A 23,974-nucleotide genomic window follows, 5' to 3' on the forward strand; every position below is an offset into this window, starting at 1 on the left:
TCATATTACTTTGATTACAAAATCCGCAGATCACTATTGCGTTTAAGTAAGAGGTAACAGAAAACGTTCATTTTATCACAGTGAAATGACTCGAGAGTTTAACATTGTTGTGACGTACATGCGTTTACATAAGTTTAATTTCCATTTATCTACGTATTAGGCAGTCAATAAATTATTTTTATTTTACAACAGGTTGATATTTTCTGCTCTCTCTTTCAAGGGATGACGCCTCGAAATTAAACGGCAGGTCAGACATATCTTTCTTTTTATTGTAAGTTCACATATCACAACACGCTGGGTTGTCATCATTTGTATTCTAGTGTACATTCACACTATACAACCCGATCCAAGAGAATACATGTATTTCCTTCAAACATTGAATGCTGTATACCAAGGAGACGCTATTTGTCCATTTATTTTAAACATTCGATACAGGTATACTTTTTAAAGTTGTATGTTCTGTGACTTGCTGTATTTTTGGAACACGTTGTTGGTTTTTGACAGTTTGTGATGGTGAAAATTACAAGAAATACAAATTTAAAAATAGAAACATCAAATAGAAACTTATAACGCGTTTTAATTATTGCGTTTTTAAATAAATCTCACATAGACACAGTTGATTATCTAATTAAGGCTGTATCAGTAGTGACTGGCCCTTTCTAACATCCTCCTCAGGGCTGTTATCTGGAATCCGTGTTTAGTCGCTGAAACAATAGGATAAGGGAACAATATTACTTATATTTCTGAGGGAAAATGAACAAATCGAATTTCATTTTTATAAAATAAAGTTATGATGTTGATGCCTTGGTGTTGGAACAACACCGCTGGTATTTCGTTTTTTTAGTTTTCCTTGTATGCGCCTCAAAAGTATGGATATATTGAGCAACACGTAAGTAATGCGCGGGGATTGCGAAATAGGTATGGTCGCTCGAGACATTAACAATTTCAACACTCTTTATAATTACAGAAGTATGTTCCCGTTTCCCCCACCAATCCCAGCATCCTTTATAATTACCAAAGCATACCCCTGTGTACCCCCACCAATCCTAGTATCCTTTACAATTACCAAAGTATGCCCCTGTGTACCCCCACCAATCCCAGTATCCTTTATAATTACCAAAGTATGCCCCTGTGTACCCCCACCAATCCCAGTATCCTTTATAATTACCAAAGTATGCCCCTGTGTACCCCCACCAATCCCAGTATCCTTTATAATTACCAAAGTATGCCCCTGTGTACCCCCACCAATCCCAGCATCCTTTATAATTACCAAATATGCCCCTGTGTACCCCCACCAATCCCAGCATCCTTTATAATTACCAAAGTATGTACCCCACCCCAGATCCTTTATAATTACCAAAGTATGCCCTGTGTACCCCCACCAATCTCAGTATCCTTTATAATTACCAAAGTATGCCCCTGTGTACCCCCACCAATCCCAGCATCCTTTATAATTACCAAAGTATTCCCCTGTGTACCCCCACCAATCCCAGCATCCTTTATAATTACCAAAGTATGCCCCTGTGTACCCCCACCAATCCCAGTATCCTTTATAATTACCAAAGTATGCCCCTGTGTACCCCCACCAATCCCAGCATCCTTTATAATTACCAAAGTATGCCCCTGTGTACCCCCACCAATCCCAGTATCCTTTATAATTACCAAAGTATGCCCCTGTGTACCCCCACCAATCCCAGTATCCTTTATAATAACCAAAGTATACCCCTGTGTACCCCCACCAATCCCAGCACAGCATCCTTTATTATTACCAAAAGTATGCCCCTGTGTACCCCCACCAATCCCAGCATCCTTTTTGATTACCAAAGTATGCCCCTGTGTACCCCCACCAATCCCAGCATCCTTTATAATTACCAAAGTATGCCCCTGTGTACCCCCACCAATCCCAGTATCCTTTATAATTACCAAAGTATGCCCCTGTGTACCCCCACCAATCCCAGTATCCTTTATAATTACCAAAGTATCCCCTGTGTACCCCCACCAATCCAGTATCCTTTATAATTACCAAAGTATGCCCCTGTGTACCCCCACCAATCCCAGTATCCTTTATAATTACCAAAGTATGCCCCTGTGTACCCCCACCAATCCCAGTATCCTTTATAATTACCAAAGTATGCCCCTGTGTACCCCCACCAATCCCAGTATCCTTTATAATTACCAAAGTATGCCCCTGTGTACCCCCACCAATCCTAGTATCCTTTATAATTACCAAAGTATGCCCCTGTGTACCCCCACCAATCCCAGTATCCTTTATAATTACCAAAGTATGCCCCTGTGTACCCCCACCAATCCCAGTATCCTTTATAATTACCAAAGTATGCCCCTGTGTACCCCCACCAATCCCAGCATCCTTTATAATTACCAAAGTATGCCCCTGTGTACCCCCACCAATCCCAGTATCCTTTATAATTACCAAAGTATGCCCCTGTGTACCCCCACCAATCCCAGTATCCTTTATAATTACCAAAGTATGCCCCTGTGTACCCTCACCAATCCCAGCATCCTTTATAATTACCAAAGTATGCCCCTGTGTACCCCTACCAATCTCAGTATCCTTTATAATTACCAAAGTATGCCCCTGTGTACCCCACCAATCCTAGCATCCTTTATAATTACCAAAGTATTCCCCTGTGTACCCCCACCAATCCCAGCATCCTTTATAATTACCAAAGTATGCCCCTGTGTACCCCCACCAATCCCAGCATCCTTTATAATTACCAAAGTATGCCCCTGTGTACCCCCACCAATCCCAGCATCCTTTATAATTACCAAAGTATGCCCCTGTGTACCCCCACCAATCCCAGCATCCTTTATAATTACCAAAGTATGCCCCTGTGTACCCCCACCAATCCCAGCATCCTTTATAATTACCAAAGTATGCCCCTGTGTACCCCTACCAATCCCAGTATCCTTTATAATTACCAAAGTATGCCCCTGTGTACCCCCTACCAATCCCAGCATCCTTTATAATTACCAAAGTATGCCCCTGTGTACCCCCACCAATCCCAGCATCCTTTATAATTACCAAAGTACCCCTGTGTACCCCCACCAATCCCAATATCCTTTATAATTACCAAAGTATGCCCCTGTGCACCCCCACCAATCCCAGTATCCTTTATAATTACCAAAGTTTGCCTCTGTGTACCCCCACCAATCCCAGTATCCTTTATAATTACCAAAGTATGCCCCTGTGTACCCCCACCAATCCTAGTATCCTTTATAATTACCAAAGTATGCCCCTGTGTACCCCCACCAATCCCAGCATCCTTTATTATTACCAAAGTATGCCCCTGTGTACCCCCACCAATCCCAGCATCCTTTATAATTACCAAAGTATGCCCCTGTGTACCCCCACCAATCCCAGTATCCTTTATAATTACCAAAGTATGCCCCTGTGTACCCCCACCAATCCCAGTATCCTTTATAATTACCAAAATATGCCCCTGTGTACCCCCACCAATCCCAGCATCCTTTATAATTACCAAAGTATGCCCCTGTGTACCCCCACCAATCCCAGCATCCTTTATAATTACCAAAGTATGCCCCTGTGTACCCCCACCAATCCCAGCATCCTTTATAATTACCAAAGTATGCCCCTGTGTACCCCCACCAATCCCAGCATCCTTTATAATTACCAAAGTATGCCCCTGTGTACCCCCACCAATCCTAGTATCCTTTATAATTACCAAAGTATGCCCCTGTGTACCCCCACCAATCCCAGCATCCTTTATAATTACCAAAGTATGCCCCTGTGTACCCCCACCAATCCCAGCATCCTTTATAATTACCAAAGTATGCCCCTGTGTACCCCCACCAATCCCAGCATCCTTTATAATTACCAAAGTATGCCCCTGTGTACCCCCACCAATCCCAGTATCCTTTATAATTACCAAAGTATGCCCCTGTGTACCCCCACCAATCCCAGCATCCTTTATAATTACCAAAGTATGCCCCTGTGTACCCCCACCAATCCAGCATCCTTTATAATTACCAAAGTATGCCCCTGTGTACCCCCACCAATCCAGTATCCTTTATAATTACCAAAGTATGCCCCTGTGTACCCCCACCAATCCCAGTATCCTTTATAATTACCAAAGTATGCCCCTGTGTACCCCCACCAATCCCAGTATCCTTTATAATTACCAAAGTATGCCCCTGTGTACCCCCACCAATCCTAGTATCCTTTATAATTACCAAAGTATGCCCCTGTGTACCCCCACCAATCCCAGTATCCTTTATAATTACCAAAGTATACCCCTGTGTACCCCCACCAATCCCAGCATCCTTTATAATTACCAAAGTATGCCCCTGTGTACCCCCACCAATCCCAGTATCCTTTATAATTACCAAAGTATTGCCCCTGTGTACCCCCACCAATCCTAGCATCCTTTATAATTACCAAAGTATGCCCCTGTGTACCCCCACCAATCCCAGCATCCTTTATAATTACCAAAGTATGCCCCTGTGTACCCTCACCAATCCCAGCATCCTTTATAATTACCAAAGTATGCCCCTGTGTACCCCACCAATCCAGTTATCCTTTATAATTACCAAAGTATGCCCCTGTGTACCCCCACCAATCCCAGCATCCTTTATAGTTACCAAAGTATGCCCCTGTGTACCCCCACCAATCCCAGTATCCTTTATAATTACCAAAGTATGCCCCTGTGTACCCCCACCAATCCCAGCATCCTTTATAATTACCAAAGTATGCCCCTGTGTACCCCCACCAATCCCAGCATCCTTTATAATTACCAAAGTATGCCCCTGTGTACCCCACCAATCCCAGTCATCCTTTATAATTACCAAAGTATACCCCTGTGTACCCCCACCACTACCCAGCATCCTTTATAATTACCAAAGTATGACCCTGTGTACCCCAACCAATCCCAGCATACCATTTATAATTACCAAAGTATGCCCCTGTGTACCCCCACCAATCCCAGCATCCTTTATTAATTACCAAAGTATGCCCCTGTGTACCCCCCACCAATCCCAGCATCCTTTATAATTACCAAAGTATGCCCCTGTGTACCCCCAAAGTACCTTGTAATCCATGCCAGCTATCCTTTATAATTACCAAAGTATGCCCCTGTGTACCCCCACCAATCCCAGCATCCTTTATAATTACCAAAGTATACCCCTGTGTACCCCCACCAATCCCCAGCATCCTTTATAATTACCAAAGTATGCCCCTGTGTACCCCCCACCAATCCCAGCATCCTTTATAATTACCAAAGTATGCCCCTGTGTACCCCCACCAATCCCAGTATCCTTTATAATTACCAAGTATGCCCCTGTGTACCCCCCACCAATCCCAGTATCCTTTATAATTACCAATGTATGCCCTGTGTACTCCCCACCAATCCCAGCATCCTTTATAATTACCAAAGTATACCCCTGTGTACCCCCACCAATCCCAGTATCCTTTATAATTACCAAAGTATGCCCCTGTGTACCCCCACCAATCCCAGCCATCCTTTATAATTACCAAAGTATGCCCCTGTGTACCCCCACCAATCCTAGCATCCTTTATAATTACCAAAGTATGCCCCTGTGTACCCCCACCAATCCTAGTAATCCTTTATAATTACCAAAGTACACCCCTGTGTACCCCCACCAATCCTAGTTATCCTTTATAATTACAGAAGTATGCCCCTGTGTACCCCCCACCCAATCCCAGCATCCTTTATAATTACCAAAGTATGCCCCTGTGTACCCCACCAATCCAGCATCCCAAAGTATCCCCTGTGTACCCCCAACCAATCCCAGCATCCTTTTTATAATTACCAAAGTATACCCCTGTGTACCCCCAGACAATCCCTAGCATCCTTTATAATTACCAAAGTATGCCCCTGTGTACCCCCACCAATCCTAGTATCCTTTATAATTACCAAAGTATGCCCCTGTGTACCCCCACCAATCCCAGTATCCTTTATAATTACCAAAGTATGCCCCTGTGTACCCCCACCAATCCTAGTATCCTTTATAATTACCAAAGTATGCCCCTGTGTACCCCCACCAATCCTAGTATCCTTTATAATTACCAAAGTATGCCCCTGTGTACCCCCACCAATCCCAGTATCCTTTATAATTACCAAAAGTATGCCCCTGTGTACCCCCACCAATCCCAGCATCCTTTATAATTACCAAAGTATGCCCCTGTGTACCCCACAATCCCAGCATCCTTTATAATTACCAAAGTATGCCCTGTGTACCCCCACCAATCCCAGCATCCTTTATAATTACCAAAGTATGCCCCTGTGTACCCCACCAATCCCAGCATCCTTTATTATTACCAAAAGTATGCCCCTGTGTACCCCCCCACCAATCCCAGCATCCTTTATAATTACCAAAGTATAACCCCCTGTGTACCCCCACCAATCCCAGCATCCTTTATAATTACCAAAGTATGCCCCTGTGTACCCCCCACCAATCCCAGCATCCTTTATAATTACCAAAGTATGCCCCTGTGTACCCCCACCAATCCCAGCATCCTTTATAATTACCAAAGTATGCCCCTGTGTACCCCACCAATCCCAGCATCCTTTATAATTACCAAAATATGCCCCTGTGTACCCCCACCAATCCAAGCATCCTTTATAATTACCAAAGTACCCCTGTGTACCCCCACCAATCCCAGCATCCTTTATAATTACCAAAGTATGCCCCTGTGTACCCCCACCAATCCCAGCATCCTTTATAATTACCAAAGTATGCCCCTGTGTACCCCCACCAATCCCAGTATCCTTTATAATTACCAAAGTATGCCCCTGTGTACCCCCACCAATCCCAGCATCCTTTATAATTACCAAAGTATGCCCCTGTGTACCCCCACCAATCCCAGCATCCTTTATTATTACCAAAGTATGCCCCTGTGTACCCCCACCAATCCCAGTATCCTTTATAATTACCAAAGTATGCCCCTGTGTACCCCCACCAATCCCAGTATCCTTTATAATTACCAAAGTATGCCCTGTGTACCCCCACCAATCCCAGTATCCTTTATAATTACCAAAATATGCCCCCTGTGTACCCCCACCAATCCCAGCATCCTTTATAATTACCAAAAATATGCCCCTGTGTACCCCCACCAATCCCAGCATCCTTTATAATTACCAAAGTATGCCCCTGTGTACCCCCACCAATCCCAGTATCCTTTATAATTACCAAAGTATGCCCCTGTGTACCCCCACCAATCCCAGCATCCTTTATAATTACCAAAGTATGCCCCTGTGTACCCCCACCAATCCCAGCATCCTTTATAATTACCAAAATATGCCCCTGTGTACCCCCACCAATCCCAGCATCCTTTATAATTACCAAAGTATGCCCCTGTGTACCCCCACCAATCCCAGTATCCTTTATAATTACCAAAGTATGCCCCTGTGTACCCCCACCAATCCCAGCATCCTTTATAATTACCAAAGTATGCCCCTGTGTACCCCCACCAATCCCAGTATCCTTTATAATTACCAAAGTATGCCCCTGTGTACCCCCACCAATCCCAGCATCCTTTATAATTACCAAAGTATGCCCCTGTGTACCCCCACCAATCCTAGTATCCTTTATAATTACCAAAGTATGCCCCTGTGTACCCCACCCAACCAATCCCAGCATCCTTTTATAATTACCAAAGTATGCCCCTGTGTACCCCACCAATCCCAGCATCCTTTATAATTACCAAAGTATGCCCCTGTGTACCCCCACCAATCCCAGCATCCTTTATAATTACCAAAGTATGCCCCTGTGTACCCCAACCAATCCCAGCATCCTTTATAATTACCAAAGTATGCCCCTGTGTACCCCACCAATCCCAGCATCCTTTATAATTACCAAAGTATGCCCCTGTGTACCCCCACCAATCCCAGCATCCTTTATAATTACCAAAGTATGCCCCTGTGTACCCCCACCAATCCCAGCATCCTTTATAATTACCAAAGTATGCCCCTGTGTACCCCCACCAATCCTAGTATCCTTTATAATTACCAAAGTATGCCCCTGTGTACCCCCACCAATCCCAGCATCCTTTATAATTACCAAAGTATGCCCCTGTGTACCCCCACCAATCCCAGCATCCTTTATAATTACCAAAGTATGCCCCTGTGTACCCCCACCAATCCCAGTATCCTTTATAATTACCAAAGTATGCCCCTGTGTACCCCCACCAATCCCAGCATCCTTTATAATTACCAAAGTATGCCCCTGTGTACCCCCACCAATCCCAGTATCCTTTATAATTACCAAAGTATGCCCCTGTGTACCCCCACCAATCCCAGCATCCTTTATAATTACCAAAGTATGCCCCTGTGTACCCCCACCAATCCCAGTATCCTTTATAATTACCAAAGTATGCCCCTGTGTACCCCACCAATCCCAGCATCCTTTATAATTACCAAAGTATGCCCCTGTGTACCCCCACCAATCCCAGTATCCTTTATAATTACCAAAGTATGCCCCTGTGTACCCCCACCAATCCCAGCATCCTTTATAATTACCAAAGTATGCCCCTGTGTACCCCCACCAATCCCAGCATCCTTTATAATTACCAAAGTATGCCCCTGTGTACCCCCACCAATCCTAGTATCCTTTATAATAACCAAAGTATGCCCCTGTGTACCCCCACCAATCCCAGCATCCTTTATAATTACCAAAGTATGCCCCTGTGTACCCCCACCAATCTGAGCATCCTTTATAGTTACCAAAGTATGTCCCTGTGTACCCCCACCAATCCCAGCATCCTTTATAATTACCAAAGTATGCCCCTGTGTACCCCCACCAATCCCAGCATCCTTTAGGGTTAGTTATGGTAGGGATAACTTGTGGGTACAGAATGATGATGTTGTTGAGTTCTGCCACATCGTTATAGCCGCCATGACGAACGTACACTTCACCAATAGTTTCCCTAGAACGAGGAACTGTAAAACTTATTGAAATATTTACATAAAAAACCAACTGTTTCGATGACATATGAAAAACATTTCTCGCCATCATTCAATACCTAATTTATTGTGGATAGTGTATTTTGTAAATAAAATAACACTCAAAATGGTGCAGTCTCATCACATTAAAGATAACAGTTTTATCGACCACAATATTTCCATACTGTACAAAGTGACCCCTATTTTGACCGCTTTCTAATCAGATGTAAATACATATGCATTACAATTTCCTAAGTGAAATGCTTCCTAACACCTAGGGGCTTCGGTGGCTAGGGTTAAGATGTTCCGACATGGTACAACAAGCCCTCCTCCACCCGAGTTCGACCTAAGTCAAGTTGCCAGGTACTGATCGATGGCGCTGGGTTTTCACAAGGTTCTCCGGTTTTCCTCCATCTCCAACCTGGTAGTAATTAAATAGCCCCGTCTTTCTATTGGAGTTAAACCAATTAATCAAATTGAACATAGAAACAATATAAACTACTTGTATATCATACATACCTTCCCATACCGCAGCCGTGCAGCGCAATATGAAATTTACATTCTGAAAATATATATACATTTTATAGCTTCTTAAAGTACAGTGCGGTGAACCCTATGTCATAATAATATCAAAATTATCTTGAAAACAAGAGATCTATGAGAGTTTTAAAAGATAGTTGCTAGTTGATATATAATTTGTTAAATATATAATGCAGTAAATCCCTAGTTGTGTTAGTTGAATTTGATGCCACAGGGTTTACAAGCATTCTCAATCTCAAGCCGATACCTTTTGTGTTACATACGTAGATGGCAAGTGGTATGTGAATGCAGAGTAAACAATGCAATTGTATAATAAGGTGAGTATTGCCATGGTGAGCAAATTATCATTCCTTCTGTGAACGATTTTCGTATCCATAGATGACAAACTTAACTATGTGGTATATAAAACATTTTCTCTCGTACCTAAAAGTGCAAAACTGACTGGTCTAGGGCAATACACTCATGTCGCCTAAGACTGTATTGTATGGCTACCTATGCAATGAAGCCTCTAGCTCCAATATCGTAGCTCAAAAGACTTTTTGACAGAAAATTGTGTCGTCTTTAGAGCTACAATTGGTGCCTATTACTGCTAATGGAGCAAAGTAATGATTATGCAAACCATTATAAAACGTTTGTTTGCATTTTTATTGTACTTGTATGATATCGCTTACCTTCTAGGCAATAAAACTGAACCACATAAAATATAAAATTCTCATCGAGGCATAATTTTTTTACATAATACATATGAAGGTCTTTGAGAAGGGAATTTATACGGCAAGTCCACAAATTGTGAATTTGACGTCTTGTGAGCGTTACGGTAGATATTAAGAATGGTAGTTATGTTTGTTTTGGACAAAAATCATATGTAAATGCATGTATACGCATAAAATAATTGGAAACCTACAAAAAAGTAAAGAAAACGATGCCCGAGTGATTTTCGGAGGCAGTGCTCCACTACGACACATCGGGACTAATTCGTACCCGGCCGAAAGGTATAGTTGGCCGGGTACGTATATTCGTTCTATGAAGCCTCGTGACGTCACAGCGTCATCAAAATCGCTATTTTATAGGTACAATTTTAACTCTTTTTTTCAGAAACGAGTCTGGATTAACTTTAAAAGATACTAACAACGTGATTAGCATTGAAAATATCATCCAATTTTCATGTATGGAGAATTGACTTGAAGTCGCGATTTTTTCGAATTGATTTCAAAATTGCGTAAAATCATAGTAATAAAATTGCAATAAAACGTCGGGGTATGAGAGAAAAACCTCGGTAAGCCTCGGGTTTTACAACATTTTGTGACCCTCGTGTAGAATATCCCTATACTTCATATCCACATATGAAAGAGTCTTATATTATCTTCTGTATGGTGTTTAGTAACAACAATTTGACCAAACGAACGTGGTTTACCCGTATAATGTTGATGTCTCTGGGAACAGACTTCCGGTACATAGACATATCCGGTTACATCCATACTGTATGTAGAGGGAGGCGCCAGATGGAAAAACTCTTTCTGATCAAACTTCCGCAACTGAAAATATAAACTCAAAATAAAACGCGTAAAATAAAACAAACGAGTGAAATGCTCAGTTGGGCCTGGTAAAAACGTAAATCACAATTACAAAAATGCCAGGAAAATTTCATAACAAAAGAAATGTGTCTGGTATATTGGTATCACTATAGTTAACAAAACTGCCCGGCATATTTTTGGGGAAAAAACTGCCTGGCAAAAATGTATTGTTACAACGTAAAAGTGCCTGATATATATTAAAAGTGCAAAAACCCGAATCTTATACATATCTATCGTGAAATGTTACATCAAACATGTCATACTTACTGCATGGGACATGCGTCTGTATAAAAGGCCAATGAAGCGAAGCGCCGTGAAAATCGTCCCTCGTGTGAGTGTCATTAGTTATCAATCTCTGTCGTTTGTTTATTGTTTCAAAAGGTCAACATTGTTTCTGGTAACCTTAATAACATGTCAATAATTTATACTACTGATTGAAAAAAAAATCAGTGACAGTTTTCGTCCAATAAAAATGCCAGGCACTTTCACATTGTCCTTATGAATTGCTAGGCAGTTTTTTTTTTTGTCGAAAAAAATGCCGGATACATTTTCATGGCCGCAATACATTTTTGCCAGGCAGTCTTTTTGTCCAAAAATATGCCGGACAGTTTTGTAAACTAGTAATATGTGGGACACAGTTTTTTGGTTATGATATTTGTCTGATATTTATGTAATTATGATACTCGTTTTTGCCAGGCCCATATCGGCCATCGTACGAAAGAGTTATAATATAAAAACACACACTTTCAAAATGTCATTAAATATCCACAATCTTTTGTTTCTGATGTAAGAGTTAATTTCTTTTTCAAATGATAACTTTTGCACATTTTTATACCGCCCAGCAAACATCATCGCTAATCCTAGTTCTCATTTACTTCTATGACAGTCGTCACTCACTTAAACATAAGCATTCTTCTCTATGAAAATCTTACTCACATTTCCTTCGATAGCGGAAGCATTCATTGGTTTCTGGAAAAGTGAAAGTATCAAAAACAATAGAAGGGAAAATAATGTTTATAGACAATAAAATGCATTCCCAGAGATTTAACTATGTATTACTCTGAAAAGCTATGATGTTAGACATACATGAGTAATATAAATACATTGTACATGTATATTGGAACTGAAACTTTAACATAAATGAATAGCATCATAAGTTTACTTTTCTTTACTCCCAATACCGTATTGTCAGTATCTATTCAACTGAACAATACTGAAGTTGTGTATTTAACTGTAATAGTCAATTTATGACTCAAACTGGTTTTGGATTTCTTGGCCAACAGAGCATGTCGTTATATGTCGTATTGTATCTGCTTTAGAAATGACCAATAGATGCTGGACCACTGACCTTGAGATGACCGCCATAGATGTGATTGAGAAGGTCGTAAGCGGCGTTATAGTTACAGTTATTAAGGTAACCAGTGGACGACGACAGGGTGCCGCACTGTCCTCCATAGTTTTCAGTCGGCTGTAAAGTGCAACTTATCAAATTATATATAAAAAATACTAACACTTAAGGATTAACTTGAATAGATTTTTTATGTTATGGAGATATAACACAAAAATCTTAGTGTACTCTAAATAAACCGCGAAGCGGTTTATGATGAGAGTACACTCAGATTTTTGTGTTATATCTCCATAACATAAAAAATCTATTCAAATTAATCCTTATAATTCAATTTACTAAAGATAATCTCTTCAACATTTAAAATTTATTTTGGGACTCTTTTGTCTATGAAATTATTACGCCGTCATCTCAGCCAATCAGAAGCGACGTTACAAACGGCGACGCCATTTTTTCCTTTATGGGCTGATAAAGTAAATTTTTAAGCCAATGAAAATGCTCGTAACAAGCAAAATTGAATTATACAGTTATAATGATGACTGATTATGTTTAAGTTCAGCATAGATTTCATTTTGATTCAAAATATTTAACTAAAGACCCATAAATGTTAAGAACGATAACCCTTTTTGCTCTGAATTTCTGAATCCTTCATACAATCTCATATATTTGACCACTTCAGATAATAACTCCATGACCATATTTCAAGTTTTAGAAGTGTCCTTTATTTTTGAAAATGTAATGGTGAACTTACCATGCAGTGTTCCGCAGCCATATTGAAAACAGTCTTTATATTTGATCGATTTGAAATGTAATGCCGATAAAAACGTTCAATGTTTTGACCATTTCCTGAAATAAAGATTCTAAAACATGAAAATCTGCACAATATTACAAGAGAATAAATGTACAATCTGAATTAGAAATTAGACATTTACTCTTTGTGAAATTCTTTAATAGTATAGGCCTATAATATATGATAATTTCTTATTTTTGATATTGTAGTTATACTTATTGAGACCAGAAGATATTTATCGTTCTGTTACAACTGACCAGGCTTGACCACACTGTCCGAAGTACCACTGAAGATGTAGACCTTGTCATCACGAAGGTTTGATGTCGTGTCTACGTTACCAAGGAAGCTGCCTGACGTCACCAAAAGCTCCAGTGACGACACAGAGGTCAGCGATGGTGTCAGCATACATGTCGACGCACCAGCTATGCTTCCTCCAGAGCAGGCAAATGGTACTGTTCAAGTGAATCAAAGATTAAAATACAAAAGCTGTATACCAATTTCACTATTGGTATTAATACGGATATCAGAGCGATGTACTAGTCAGTGATTATACTAAGACGATCTACGTCGACTGTAACTAATAGCTCTTTGGTAATGCTGTGTCACAACAGAACTTGTAAATAAGTTCAATAATTTCGGTCTTAATTACAAATAAGACCAAATTAAAGTTGTTTCTTTTTCTACCACTTTAAAGTAAGAAATAGTTATATGCATTGTTCACATTTCTTTAAGCTTACTGTAATTTCATACTTTCATTCAAAAAAAAAAAAAAAATTTTGGAAGTGTACATGAGAAAGAAAAGATGATGGTTTTAAAAAGTCAATCTGATTAAAATACAGATCCTTATTGCCAGTCCGTTCAAAAGAGGCTCATATTATTTATAAGGCTTAACGTCCTTGTTCTAGGAGAAAAATGTTTAGTTTGTAGTAAGGTGACGTAACTCTACCATGTTACATGTACCTCCGGCTATGATCCCTGCTCCCATTATTCGTTCCGAATTGATCACGTGCATCTGTGTGGCCATGGCAGCTCCAGAGGAAATTCCAGAGACAGATATTGCGTTAGCGTCGACATTGTAGGTTTCTAATAAATAAACAGCAATGAACAAAATATAAATCATGGGCGATAATCCGCACAACTGAATGTTCCCATTATAACGATTTATACACCCTGGTTACGGTTAGGTGTGTAAGAATGCAAACTTGACACATCCAATGTTTGTTTGCATGAGTTTATAAATATTGTGAGTAGTCTTAAATCATAGTTAAATGCTACTAGTATAAGTCAATTTTGATCAAATTAATGTATCATGTTTTGCATGTATCTAGGGATGTATTGCATTGGAATATGGCCGAACAAAGTTAAAGCACTATACTTAATTAAGTTGTCTCTGTAACCATTTCCGTATGGATATCTGTGAAGACGCGCGATATAAACTTAACTGTAAGATATGTTACCTACCAAGTCGCGGATCTGTTGCCTGCAGAATTCTAAAAAAGAGAGAAATTAGAATTAACACTTCCATATTGCCCACGGTTATCGGTAGACTCATTCTTATCTTCATAGTCACTAGAATTCTGTCACATAAGTGCTTATCTGTGTCAGTGTAGCTATATTATTAAAGAGCTCACTCCTACATGTGAATTGTATGTTATATAATGTATCTATGTAGAATAATGTATAGTTTAGTTTAGACATATTTTATTTGAACAAAGTCAAAAGGAATTAGGCACAAGTTATACAACTTAGAATTGCCCTCTCCCATACAAATGTATATGATGTATCATAATCAAACATACAATAGCAGCATTAATGATTGTATATCAAATTGTATGTAAAAGAAAGAAAGGAAAAAGAAACAAACAAACATTAATAATTATTGGTAGTCATATTTGATTTGTTTAGCCATACCAGCACCCACGTTTTATAGCTACATGTAAAATTGTTTCAACATTTGACATTCATGACGTGACTTATTCCATACAATTGAACATTAATTTGTAATGTAATTAATTTTGTGAATAATGTATGTATGTATTGTGTATTATACTTATATATGTAAAGTTGTATGTAATGTGTATAATGCATGTATGTTATGTGATGTACGTACGAAAATATATTACATATTAATATAATATTACACATTAATATAAGGATTTTGTATGTATATGTGTAACGTATATATCATTGCTAAATTTGTAAAACATCATTATGTAATGATGTATTTCTGTTCTGCCATCTCTATGTATTTGTTTGATTGACCACCTATTACACACAGATCGTTTGTCTTCAGTGAATAAAATGAATTGAATTGAATATTGAAAACACATATTCAAAACTAATATCCCCCCACACACACCCGAAAGTTATTATTCATGCAATTCTTGACCAATCTTTTAAGAGGAGATCTGATAATGCCAGTTGTAAGAGTTACACTATCTTTATCGCAGTATATACTTGACTTTGCATATATACAGTATGTACATGAAGCGCGACACAGACACATTCTATTGATTAGATACATAAAAAGTTCTCAAAAACTGACATTTTACATTATAAAGTTATCGAAAAGTCTATATCTAGAGTATGATTTTTGCTGTTTTTTATCTAGACCTCTTTTACGTCTAAAATGGTCTTAGGGCACTCTGGTGGTCCGTGATATATAAAATTATATAAACTGTAACTAATTCTCAGATCCCTGTGATATGTACAATTTATGTTACAATGCGAAACATACCTTGTACTTACTGTTTTGCATAAACTATAAAAAAAATTTCCAGTTGAAATCTTATTATGTGATTAACTTTCCTTTTAATTTATAAAAGAGGCCAAAATTGGTCCATGTATATTTTAGATTTTAATAATGAAATTAAAACATACCAAAAAAATTTTTGTAACTCAAACACAACAAAACGAGTATTCCACGTGATTTAACAGCATTGACCATTGAACATGTGATGTAAAACATTTAACACATTTTATTTTGCATTTTGCATCAGTTGCACCAAGGATTTATAAGTCTCATATACGTCCTTGGTTGCACGCATAGACAAAGTTAGCATTGTGGTCATGGCTTGTTTAGTCTCCCAAATACTATACATATAAAGGGAAGTAAGTACGAAATTCAATAGTATTTAGCAGCGTACTCTAGTACGAGTTAACTCCCCTATATTTTTGAAACTTTGCTCCAATTTATTAAGTTATTTGTCTCGTAATCTATTTTATATACAATACACAATTATAATAATTTAAATTTTAATTAATTACTTTTTAAAATTGTAAATTAAACTATTTTACTATACGTTAATTTATTATATTTGTCTTATTTAAACAATAAAATAAGGATTGTTTATTTAACAAATTGTTAAGCATAACAACTCTCCCTTCATTTCTGCTTTTTTTGTACTTTTAAATGAATTTTCTGGCGGACTCTTTACTGACAGAAACATCTCATACTCTACGTGTATTGATGTTTCTGGTAAAAGAGTCTAATCTAAACATTTCTATAGTTAGTGTTTTGTCGATGAAACGCAACAGAAAGTTGGCAATGTTCAAAACTGTGAAAAACTTATAGAATTTGCTCCAAAATTGAAATTTTAAATTTTATTAGTGATACGATTTAAATGTGAGACATGATTAAAAAGCCGACATTTCTGAAAGATTAAATGACAGTAGACTAACCGATTAATAATCAAAAATCGTTCGGATGGCGGTCATACTAACCAATTATATCGAACATCGATGTTGAATCTTTTTTTTTTATAATTATTTTATTTTTTTCCAAAGCATTTTTACAAATACAAAACAAAAGATTATCATCACTCATCATCTGCCACATCAGTTTCATTCACCATCATCATCATAATCTGCTGCATCAGCTTCATTCATCATCATCGTCATCTTCATCATCATCATCATCATCATCATCATCATCATCATCATCATCATCATCATCATCATCATCATCATCATCATCATCATCATCATCATCACCATTCATCATCATCATCATCATCATCATCATCATCATCATCATCATCATCATCATCATCACCATTCATCATCATCATCATCACCATCACCATTCATCGTCATCATCATCATCACCATCACCATCACCATTTATCATCATCATCACCATTCATCATCATCATCACCATTCATCACCATCATCATCACCATCATCATCATCATCACCATTCATCATCACCATTCATCATCTTCACCAGCACCATCACCATTCATCATCATCATCATCTTCAGCAGCAACATTCATACTAGTCATTGTCGTTACCGTTCTTTTTCATAATCATCATCACCATCATCATCATTTACAGTCACAGTTTCATACACCATCATCATTGTCTGATGCATCAGCTTCATTCATCTACATCATTATTGTTCATCATCATCATCATCTGCAGTAGCAGCTTCTATGCGATGTTGAATCTTAACCGGGTAAGGATAACTTCCATTTCATCTACAAGTGTTTTAATTAACCCCATTTGAGAGTAGATATTGTAAAATTCTAAGCATTACATGACATTTTTAAAGTTATATGTGCTGTAGTTCTCATAGTCACGAACAAAAAAAAAAGCGTTGACTATGTTATTCACCACCAAAAATTATATATTATATAAACCAACATGTTTACATTTTAATCAGATTATTTTATTTCTTTACAAGCGTTTATTCGAGTATAATTGGCACAGCGGTGGTCGAGTGGCTTTAAAAGATGTCTCGATATATTACCACAGGCTCTCTACCTCTAGATCTGGGTCGCGAGTTCTAATCCCATGTGGGACAGTTGACAGGTACTCACCATAGATCGGCGGTTTTTCTCAGGGTAGTCGGACTTCCATCCACCAACAAACATGGCTGTTAATAGGACGTTGAATTAAAAAAAAATAGACCTTTACAATAGCAATTAACTGTATCGACTTTTTTTTCTGGTGAAACCCATGAGTTGTCTAAACAAATTGTGCAGGGGAAAAAAAGTAAAATATTTTACAACACTTTCGACTGGTGTAATAAATATAAGATAGATAAAAATCGAGTAGTACAGCTCTTAAAGGCCCATTACCCTTCCGGAGCAAAATATAAAGGTTTCTTAAAAAACATTAATAACATCAGAAAATGCATACCGATGACCTAAAATAAGGTTACGACACCAAACATATGCAAGATTTCCTGCGTAATATATGAAAACATTTGAGAGTCAATTCGCTGTTTTGCCGTCTGGCGCAATGATAATCAACTACAGCACGGTACTTAGGACGACGGCGGGAAACATAATACGACCCGCTTTATGAAAATAAACATTTTATTTATTTTAATCAAATCGTTCAGAAGGTGATGATAAATGTAGTATTAACGGTAAGCTAATAACTTTTGCAACTCTACAAAATTATCGATCTTGTTTTACATTCCCATTTTAAAAATTAAAAGCCGTTTCGGAAAGGTAGTGGGCCTTTAAGGATGTACACCTCTGAGAAGTCAAAATTTTCTTGTATTAAACTTTTTTTCTCATATAGATTTTTTGAAAAAGGAGTTCATACCATGAAAGAAAATGGAATAAAAAACATATGTCCGTGTGCTCGTTTTTGAGCTTTTGTCACTCAAAGATACCTAGTTGACAAAATATTGGATTTTTATGGGAATTTTGCCGTTTTGACCATATAAGATAGAGATTAAAGCCATAATTTCCTTATGAGGTGTTTGATATGCATGAATGTTTGTAGAATTCATTTTCTGGTAGTCTTTTTTAAAAATATACCAGATTTTATCAATTAGACTAATATTTTTTCTCAGAATAACAACATATGCTACCCCTACCCCTTATTTTTGAGCTACAAAATGCACCATTTTCAGCCATTTTTGCCAAATTTAACCCTTTATAGAAAAAGTTCTGGTATTAAACTTTTGTTATTATTTTGCATATCAATAGGAAAACGGCTGTTCTTTCTAAATCAGGAAGAAAAATTGGGGGTCCGTGTGCTTACTTTATTGCTCCATTTGAATTTTTGTTATTTTTCAGTACTTTAGAGTAAAAAATAAAAGTGCCCAAATTACCATTAAATGTAAAAATAAAGTCACAAAAGTGTATCACTACACATATTAATGCTCAATATATTAATTACTACGAACCTAGTAACAATTTGCAGCAAAAATTAGCTCAATACATCTAAAAATGCTGGCGCAGTGATGATTTAGGTAAAAGCAATTTCAGTAGAAAATGGTAAAACTGTGGCTCTACTTGAAGCGAAAAAAGACACAATTTCAAAATGGCCGCCAAATGGGCCATTTCTTAAAATCCCCGTATAAAAAATTCTCCTAAAATAGAAATGTAATTTTTTGACAAAATTTGCATCTGGTAACTTGCTACAGATACTGATAAATTGTATTTGAAAATCTCAAAACTTCTTTGATCTATGTTGAAACGAGACTTCAACGGGACTTAAACCTCAGAAGAATACATCCTTAATTGTTCTTACAATATATTACCTGATTCAAATCGAAAGTTGCTGTTCGCCAACAGATCATGACAGAGTTACTTCCCCTAATTATAAAACTCGTATTTAATCATCAAACCAATTTTCTCCATAATTTGCCATAAACTGCAAATATATTTTATTATAATATTTTTGTCTAATCATTTAACGTTCTAAACATAATTTACATAATATTATATACTTTAAATATGACATCCAAAATAAATTTAAATTAAATGACCTGATATTGACTTTTTTACAACTTATATAATCCTTAAAACCTTCACATCAAACAATAACAGTTTAGAACGAAAATTAACAGAATTTTTAACAGATTTGACCTTTGTCGGTTGAATCTAGAGAGGAACTGATTTAGTATACATACTTCCCACGATTGATATCAAGGTTTAAAAGTATCAGTATTTTGTCAGTTTACAAAGTTTTACTTCATATGAATTTCACCATTGCGAAATGTTTTAATTTCTTACTTTACTTTAAGTAAAAATATGAAGACTTATTTGCATCCTAAATGCTTCATCCACTAAAAGCAAAACAAGCAATTTTATCATTTCTTGTGTTAATTAGACATACAAATAAAAATATAATAAATTTACATGTACGTATCGTTTATGCTGTATCGGCAGTTGAGTATCTTTAAGGTTTTATACCCTATTTAAACTATAGTAATTATTCACATGCCAATGTATAATTTCTTAAGTGTACTTGAACATAGTTAAGTTGATAAAAAAAATATTTATGCATCAGACCTAACATTTGGTATTACTGCTGAGTCTTAGATTGATGAGTTGCTTGTTAATTTTGCCAAATTATGCAAAAAATTGTACATTTCGGTTAAGTAATTCGACTTTACAAAAACATATACTTCGAGTCCTATTTAACCATGTTATGTAAATGACGGTTTTAAATGATATCATGGAACGCTGGCATATAGGAAGGCATTTCAATGATCACAAATACCCATATCATATAATTTTATGAACACTGAACATGAAACGAAGACGTAGTTTTGAGAAAAATATTGAACCGCAGTATTTGGGACAAAACATGCAGATTTGTGTAAATGCACACTCCAACATTTTTCTTGAAAAACAGTTTTCCAACTATGTTCAGATGATACACTGGTACCATATATGGAACGCCTCCATATATATGCCATATTGTCATGATACAATATATGATATCATATTTGCATGACAATGTCAAGAAGTAGTCGATGTGTATGCTTTTGTAAAATCGAATTCGGAAAAACAAGCGCTCCTAGTACATGCTAAAGACACGCGTAAGCAAATGACATGGCTATCAGGTGACAAAAATATGTAGCGAACCCTGTGGACTTACTAAACTGAAATGTACATTTTTTCGCATATTTTGTCAAAATTAGCAAGCAACATAAAATCTTTTATATACAGTACGAGTTAACAATATAATTGATTAGGAATAGGATCGATGCATACACACTTTTTATCAGCTAAGTGTTCAACTACACCTAAGAAGTGATATACAGGCTACTCCAACAATGTTAGAGGTATAGCACGACGAAACACTTTTGATCATTACGTCGTGTCTAACCTCTAACAATCGAGGCAGGATTCACACGGCGCAGAAATGGGCTCTATATAAATTCAAAATTTCAAGTTATGTTTACACTAACCTTTTATATCCTGAAAGAATTATCCCAAATCATGTTAAATCCAAAATTCAAAACGTCACTATTGCACTGTTATACCGAATTTAGACATTTCTATACCCCCACCACTATTTGTAAGTCTACCCGGTCGCCATTTTTACTCGGTTGTTACAAATTACGGAATGGTGACGGAAAGTAAAAGTATCATTATCTATGAAATATTTTGCAGTATTTCGACAAAAATGCATTAATTTATTTAAATATTTCCAGAATCAATCAGAACTAATAAAAAATACTTGTTTCCGTGCATATAAACAACCTTGGTTACCACTATTAATTTTATCTTTCCATTTGATACACCGTACTATAATTTGATAAACCGGAAGTGACGAAAATTTGAATAGGAATTAACCTAGATTATACAGCGATGCTATGGGTCAGCTCTTAAATGTGTGATTATTCCGTGGATTAATGTTATGTCATACCTCTTCTTATACCAGGATGTGTTCATGGATAACTAATGATTCACGCTATACATGTTTTTTGACGTTCTGGTAAGTTTTTCACTTGGTAATTAAGCGTCAAAGTTCCGCTCTAATTCGAGGGCGGAACTTGCGAAGACTCGTATAGGGTTCGGGCATTAGATCTCGATATTGCACATCAGAAGTTTCTCAATATCGAGATCTAATATTATTGGATTATATACAGGCATACCAAAATATCACTAGTTAAAACAGGGTCAAAAACCTTAATTGTGTATACATTGGTGCAAACGGGTTAACCATGCCGAGGTGAAGATATTTGGTCGAAAATAACCTTCAATTAAATATCATCACTGTCAACAATTCGTAGTTCTTGATAATTGAAATAAATTACCTGTGAATTTACTTGAACTAAATACAACGTAACAATAATAACAAACAAACAAACAAACAGTTGTTTACTGTACGTGATTTTTCTTTGTCGATAAAAAGAAAACAGTGCACAATGGTTTTGGTGGATTTTTTTAAAAATTACTCCATTGCTCAAATGCACCCTTCAATAACACGGAAAATAGGTGTGGGGGTCTTATTTTTAGGCATCCCCTACTTCTGGAAATGATATGTCAAAATAGGTGGGAAGTGGGGGGCGGCTTATTTGCGGTGATTTGTTTGCTTGTTCCAGTTTTACGACCATCGACAACTAAGGTCAAATACGGTACATTTTAGGACTAGTGAATGCAAATATGAAATTAGTAATTGGTAAAAATTATCAGGTTAATAATATCTTGTATTTCAAAATGGCCGACATACAATTGTTTAAATTCTAAATCCATTAAAGCTTCTTTTTGTGTCTATACCTATAATATTAGTATGATAAAGATGTACATGTTAAGAAGAATCGTCTATATAGGTATCGACCACGAACTCCCAAAAGAAACCAAATCCTTGCCCGAACGATACACTTTATGTTGTATGGAAATGGAAATGTACCAGAATTAAATACATGTATAATGAACACTAATACAGGAGCAGGCTTCTTGTGCTCTTTTGTGATAGATTCCAAACTTTCTAATATTAGTAATATAAACAGTCATATATTCTTATGGTTGATGAGAGGAAAGAAGAGTGAGTGTTGTTGATGTCCTGACAGTTATAACGTAGAGTATCTTTTTTCTGAATTTAAAGTAGAAGGGCAGATAAGTAGTACCAGACCATTGTGTAGTTAATAAAATACGTTAAATTTTGCCTAGATACGGTCATACAGAGTATAAAGTTTGGCTATTTATGTATGAAGGAAGTTGTGTTACTATCCTAACAACCTCTAACGTTTTTTATTGTTTTTTTTTTTTTTTTTTTTTTTTTTACTTTGTTAGCATCTGAAGCACTACACCCATCCGTTTTCTTCTGCTAAAAGCACAGCTTCCATTATTGTATTACCCATATTTCTAATATTGAGATCTTCCTTTTGATACATATTCGGTGTGGAAGTTCCATTTACAGTTGGAATCAATAAGTACACTTAAAGTTGTATGGTCTATAACTTTCGCTCTTTTGGTCATAGTGAAAACTGTTTATACATATTTTTCTCCGTCTGTCTGAGGTTTAAACTTTCTAATTTTACCACTTTTTATAAAGTTGCAGCACTGGGAGTATCTTTAATTATAAAAGTAAAAAATCTTTTTAACGTGTACACGTGAAACTCGAAAGATGCCGAATCATTCCGAACTCTTCCGAACATCGTCGCAACAATCTCGAAGTGAAACGAGATTTGTGAAACCAAGAGAAAATATCAACAATTTTTCATAAACAAAACATGTGGTCGACCTCATCAGACTCTATCTACAAAGAAAATAATGCTCGCACATTACAATATTTGATACACACAACATTTTACGGTAATGTGTAAATTGAATGTTTCAAATACTCAATCTGTGAACATATACCAGCATGATTTGCTCATATAGGCCAGAAGGAAAACGTAAACAAACACATGTGTGCTTACGCTAGTTACCTGGCTCACCACGTGAAGGTCGTGTCGAACGTCAGTCACGTGATACGATTAGGAATCTGGCGGTGATTGAAGGCGCTTTATTCAAAACCAGGAATATATGATTCCTAGATTTCGGATCTCTTATAGGCCGACATATGCTTTTGGGGAGCTAAAT

The 23,974-nt window shown here is 37.1% G+C and overlaps 1 protein-coding gene across 2 annotated transcripts; it reads right to left on the reverse strand.

The window, feature by feature from the left end:
- Positions 1 to 557: 557 nt before the first annotated feature.
- On the reverse strand, positions 558 to 14,752 carry LOC138321101 (poly(3-hydroxybutyrate) depolymerase-like). Of its 2 annotated transcripts, XM_069264519.1 has the most exons (10): positions 14,650 to 14,752; positions 14,149 to 14,271; positions 13,446 to 13,640; positions 13,150 to 13,244; positions 12,402 to 12,521; positions 11,990 to 12,022; positions 10,894 to 11,014; positions 9,459 to 9,501; positions 8,772 to 8,923; positions 558 to 704 (listed from the first exon to the last, which is right to left on the reverse strand). In XM_069264519.1, exons 1-10 carry the CDS (start codon positions 14,750 to 14,752, stop codon positions 640 to 642), a joined length of 1,050 nt encoding a protein of 349 aa, XP_069120620.1. In that variant the 3' UTR covers positions 558 to 639. The 2 variants fall into 2 exon arrangements, with proteins under 2 accessions (XP_069120620.1, XP_069120621.1); XM_069264520.1 differs by lacking the exons at positions 558 to 704; positions 8,772 to 8,923; positions 9,459 to 9,501 and adding an exon at positions 8,930 to 9,388.
- Positions 14,753 to 23,974: the final 9,222 nt, after the last annotated feature.

The sequence above is a fragment of the Argopecten irradians genome, chromosome 4 (assembly GCF_041381155.1).
Source record: "Argopecten irradians isolate NY chromosome 4, Ai_NY, whole genome shotgun sequence".
Lineage (NCBI taxonomy): Eukaryota > Metazoa > Mollusca > Bivalvia > Pectinida > Pectinidae > Argopecten > Argopecten irradians.

Excerpts from the sequence above, each read along its gene's own strand:
- LOC138321101 (XM_069264519.1), bottom strand. The coding sequence starts at position 14,752 with ATGAAGATAAGAATGAGTCTACCGATAACCGTGGGCAATATGGAAGTG. Across the intron at positions 14,272-14,649 it reads GGCAACAGATCCGCGACTTG|AAACCTACAATGTCGACGCT; the intron begins GTAGGTAACATA and ends TTTATTTATTAG. Across the intron at positions 13,245-13,445 it reads GGACAGTGTGGTCAAGCCTG|GAAATGGTCAAAACATTGAA; the intron begins GTCAGTTGTAAC and ends TCTTTATTTCAG.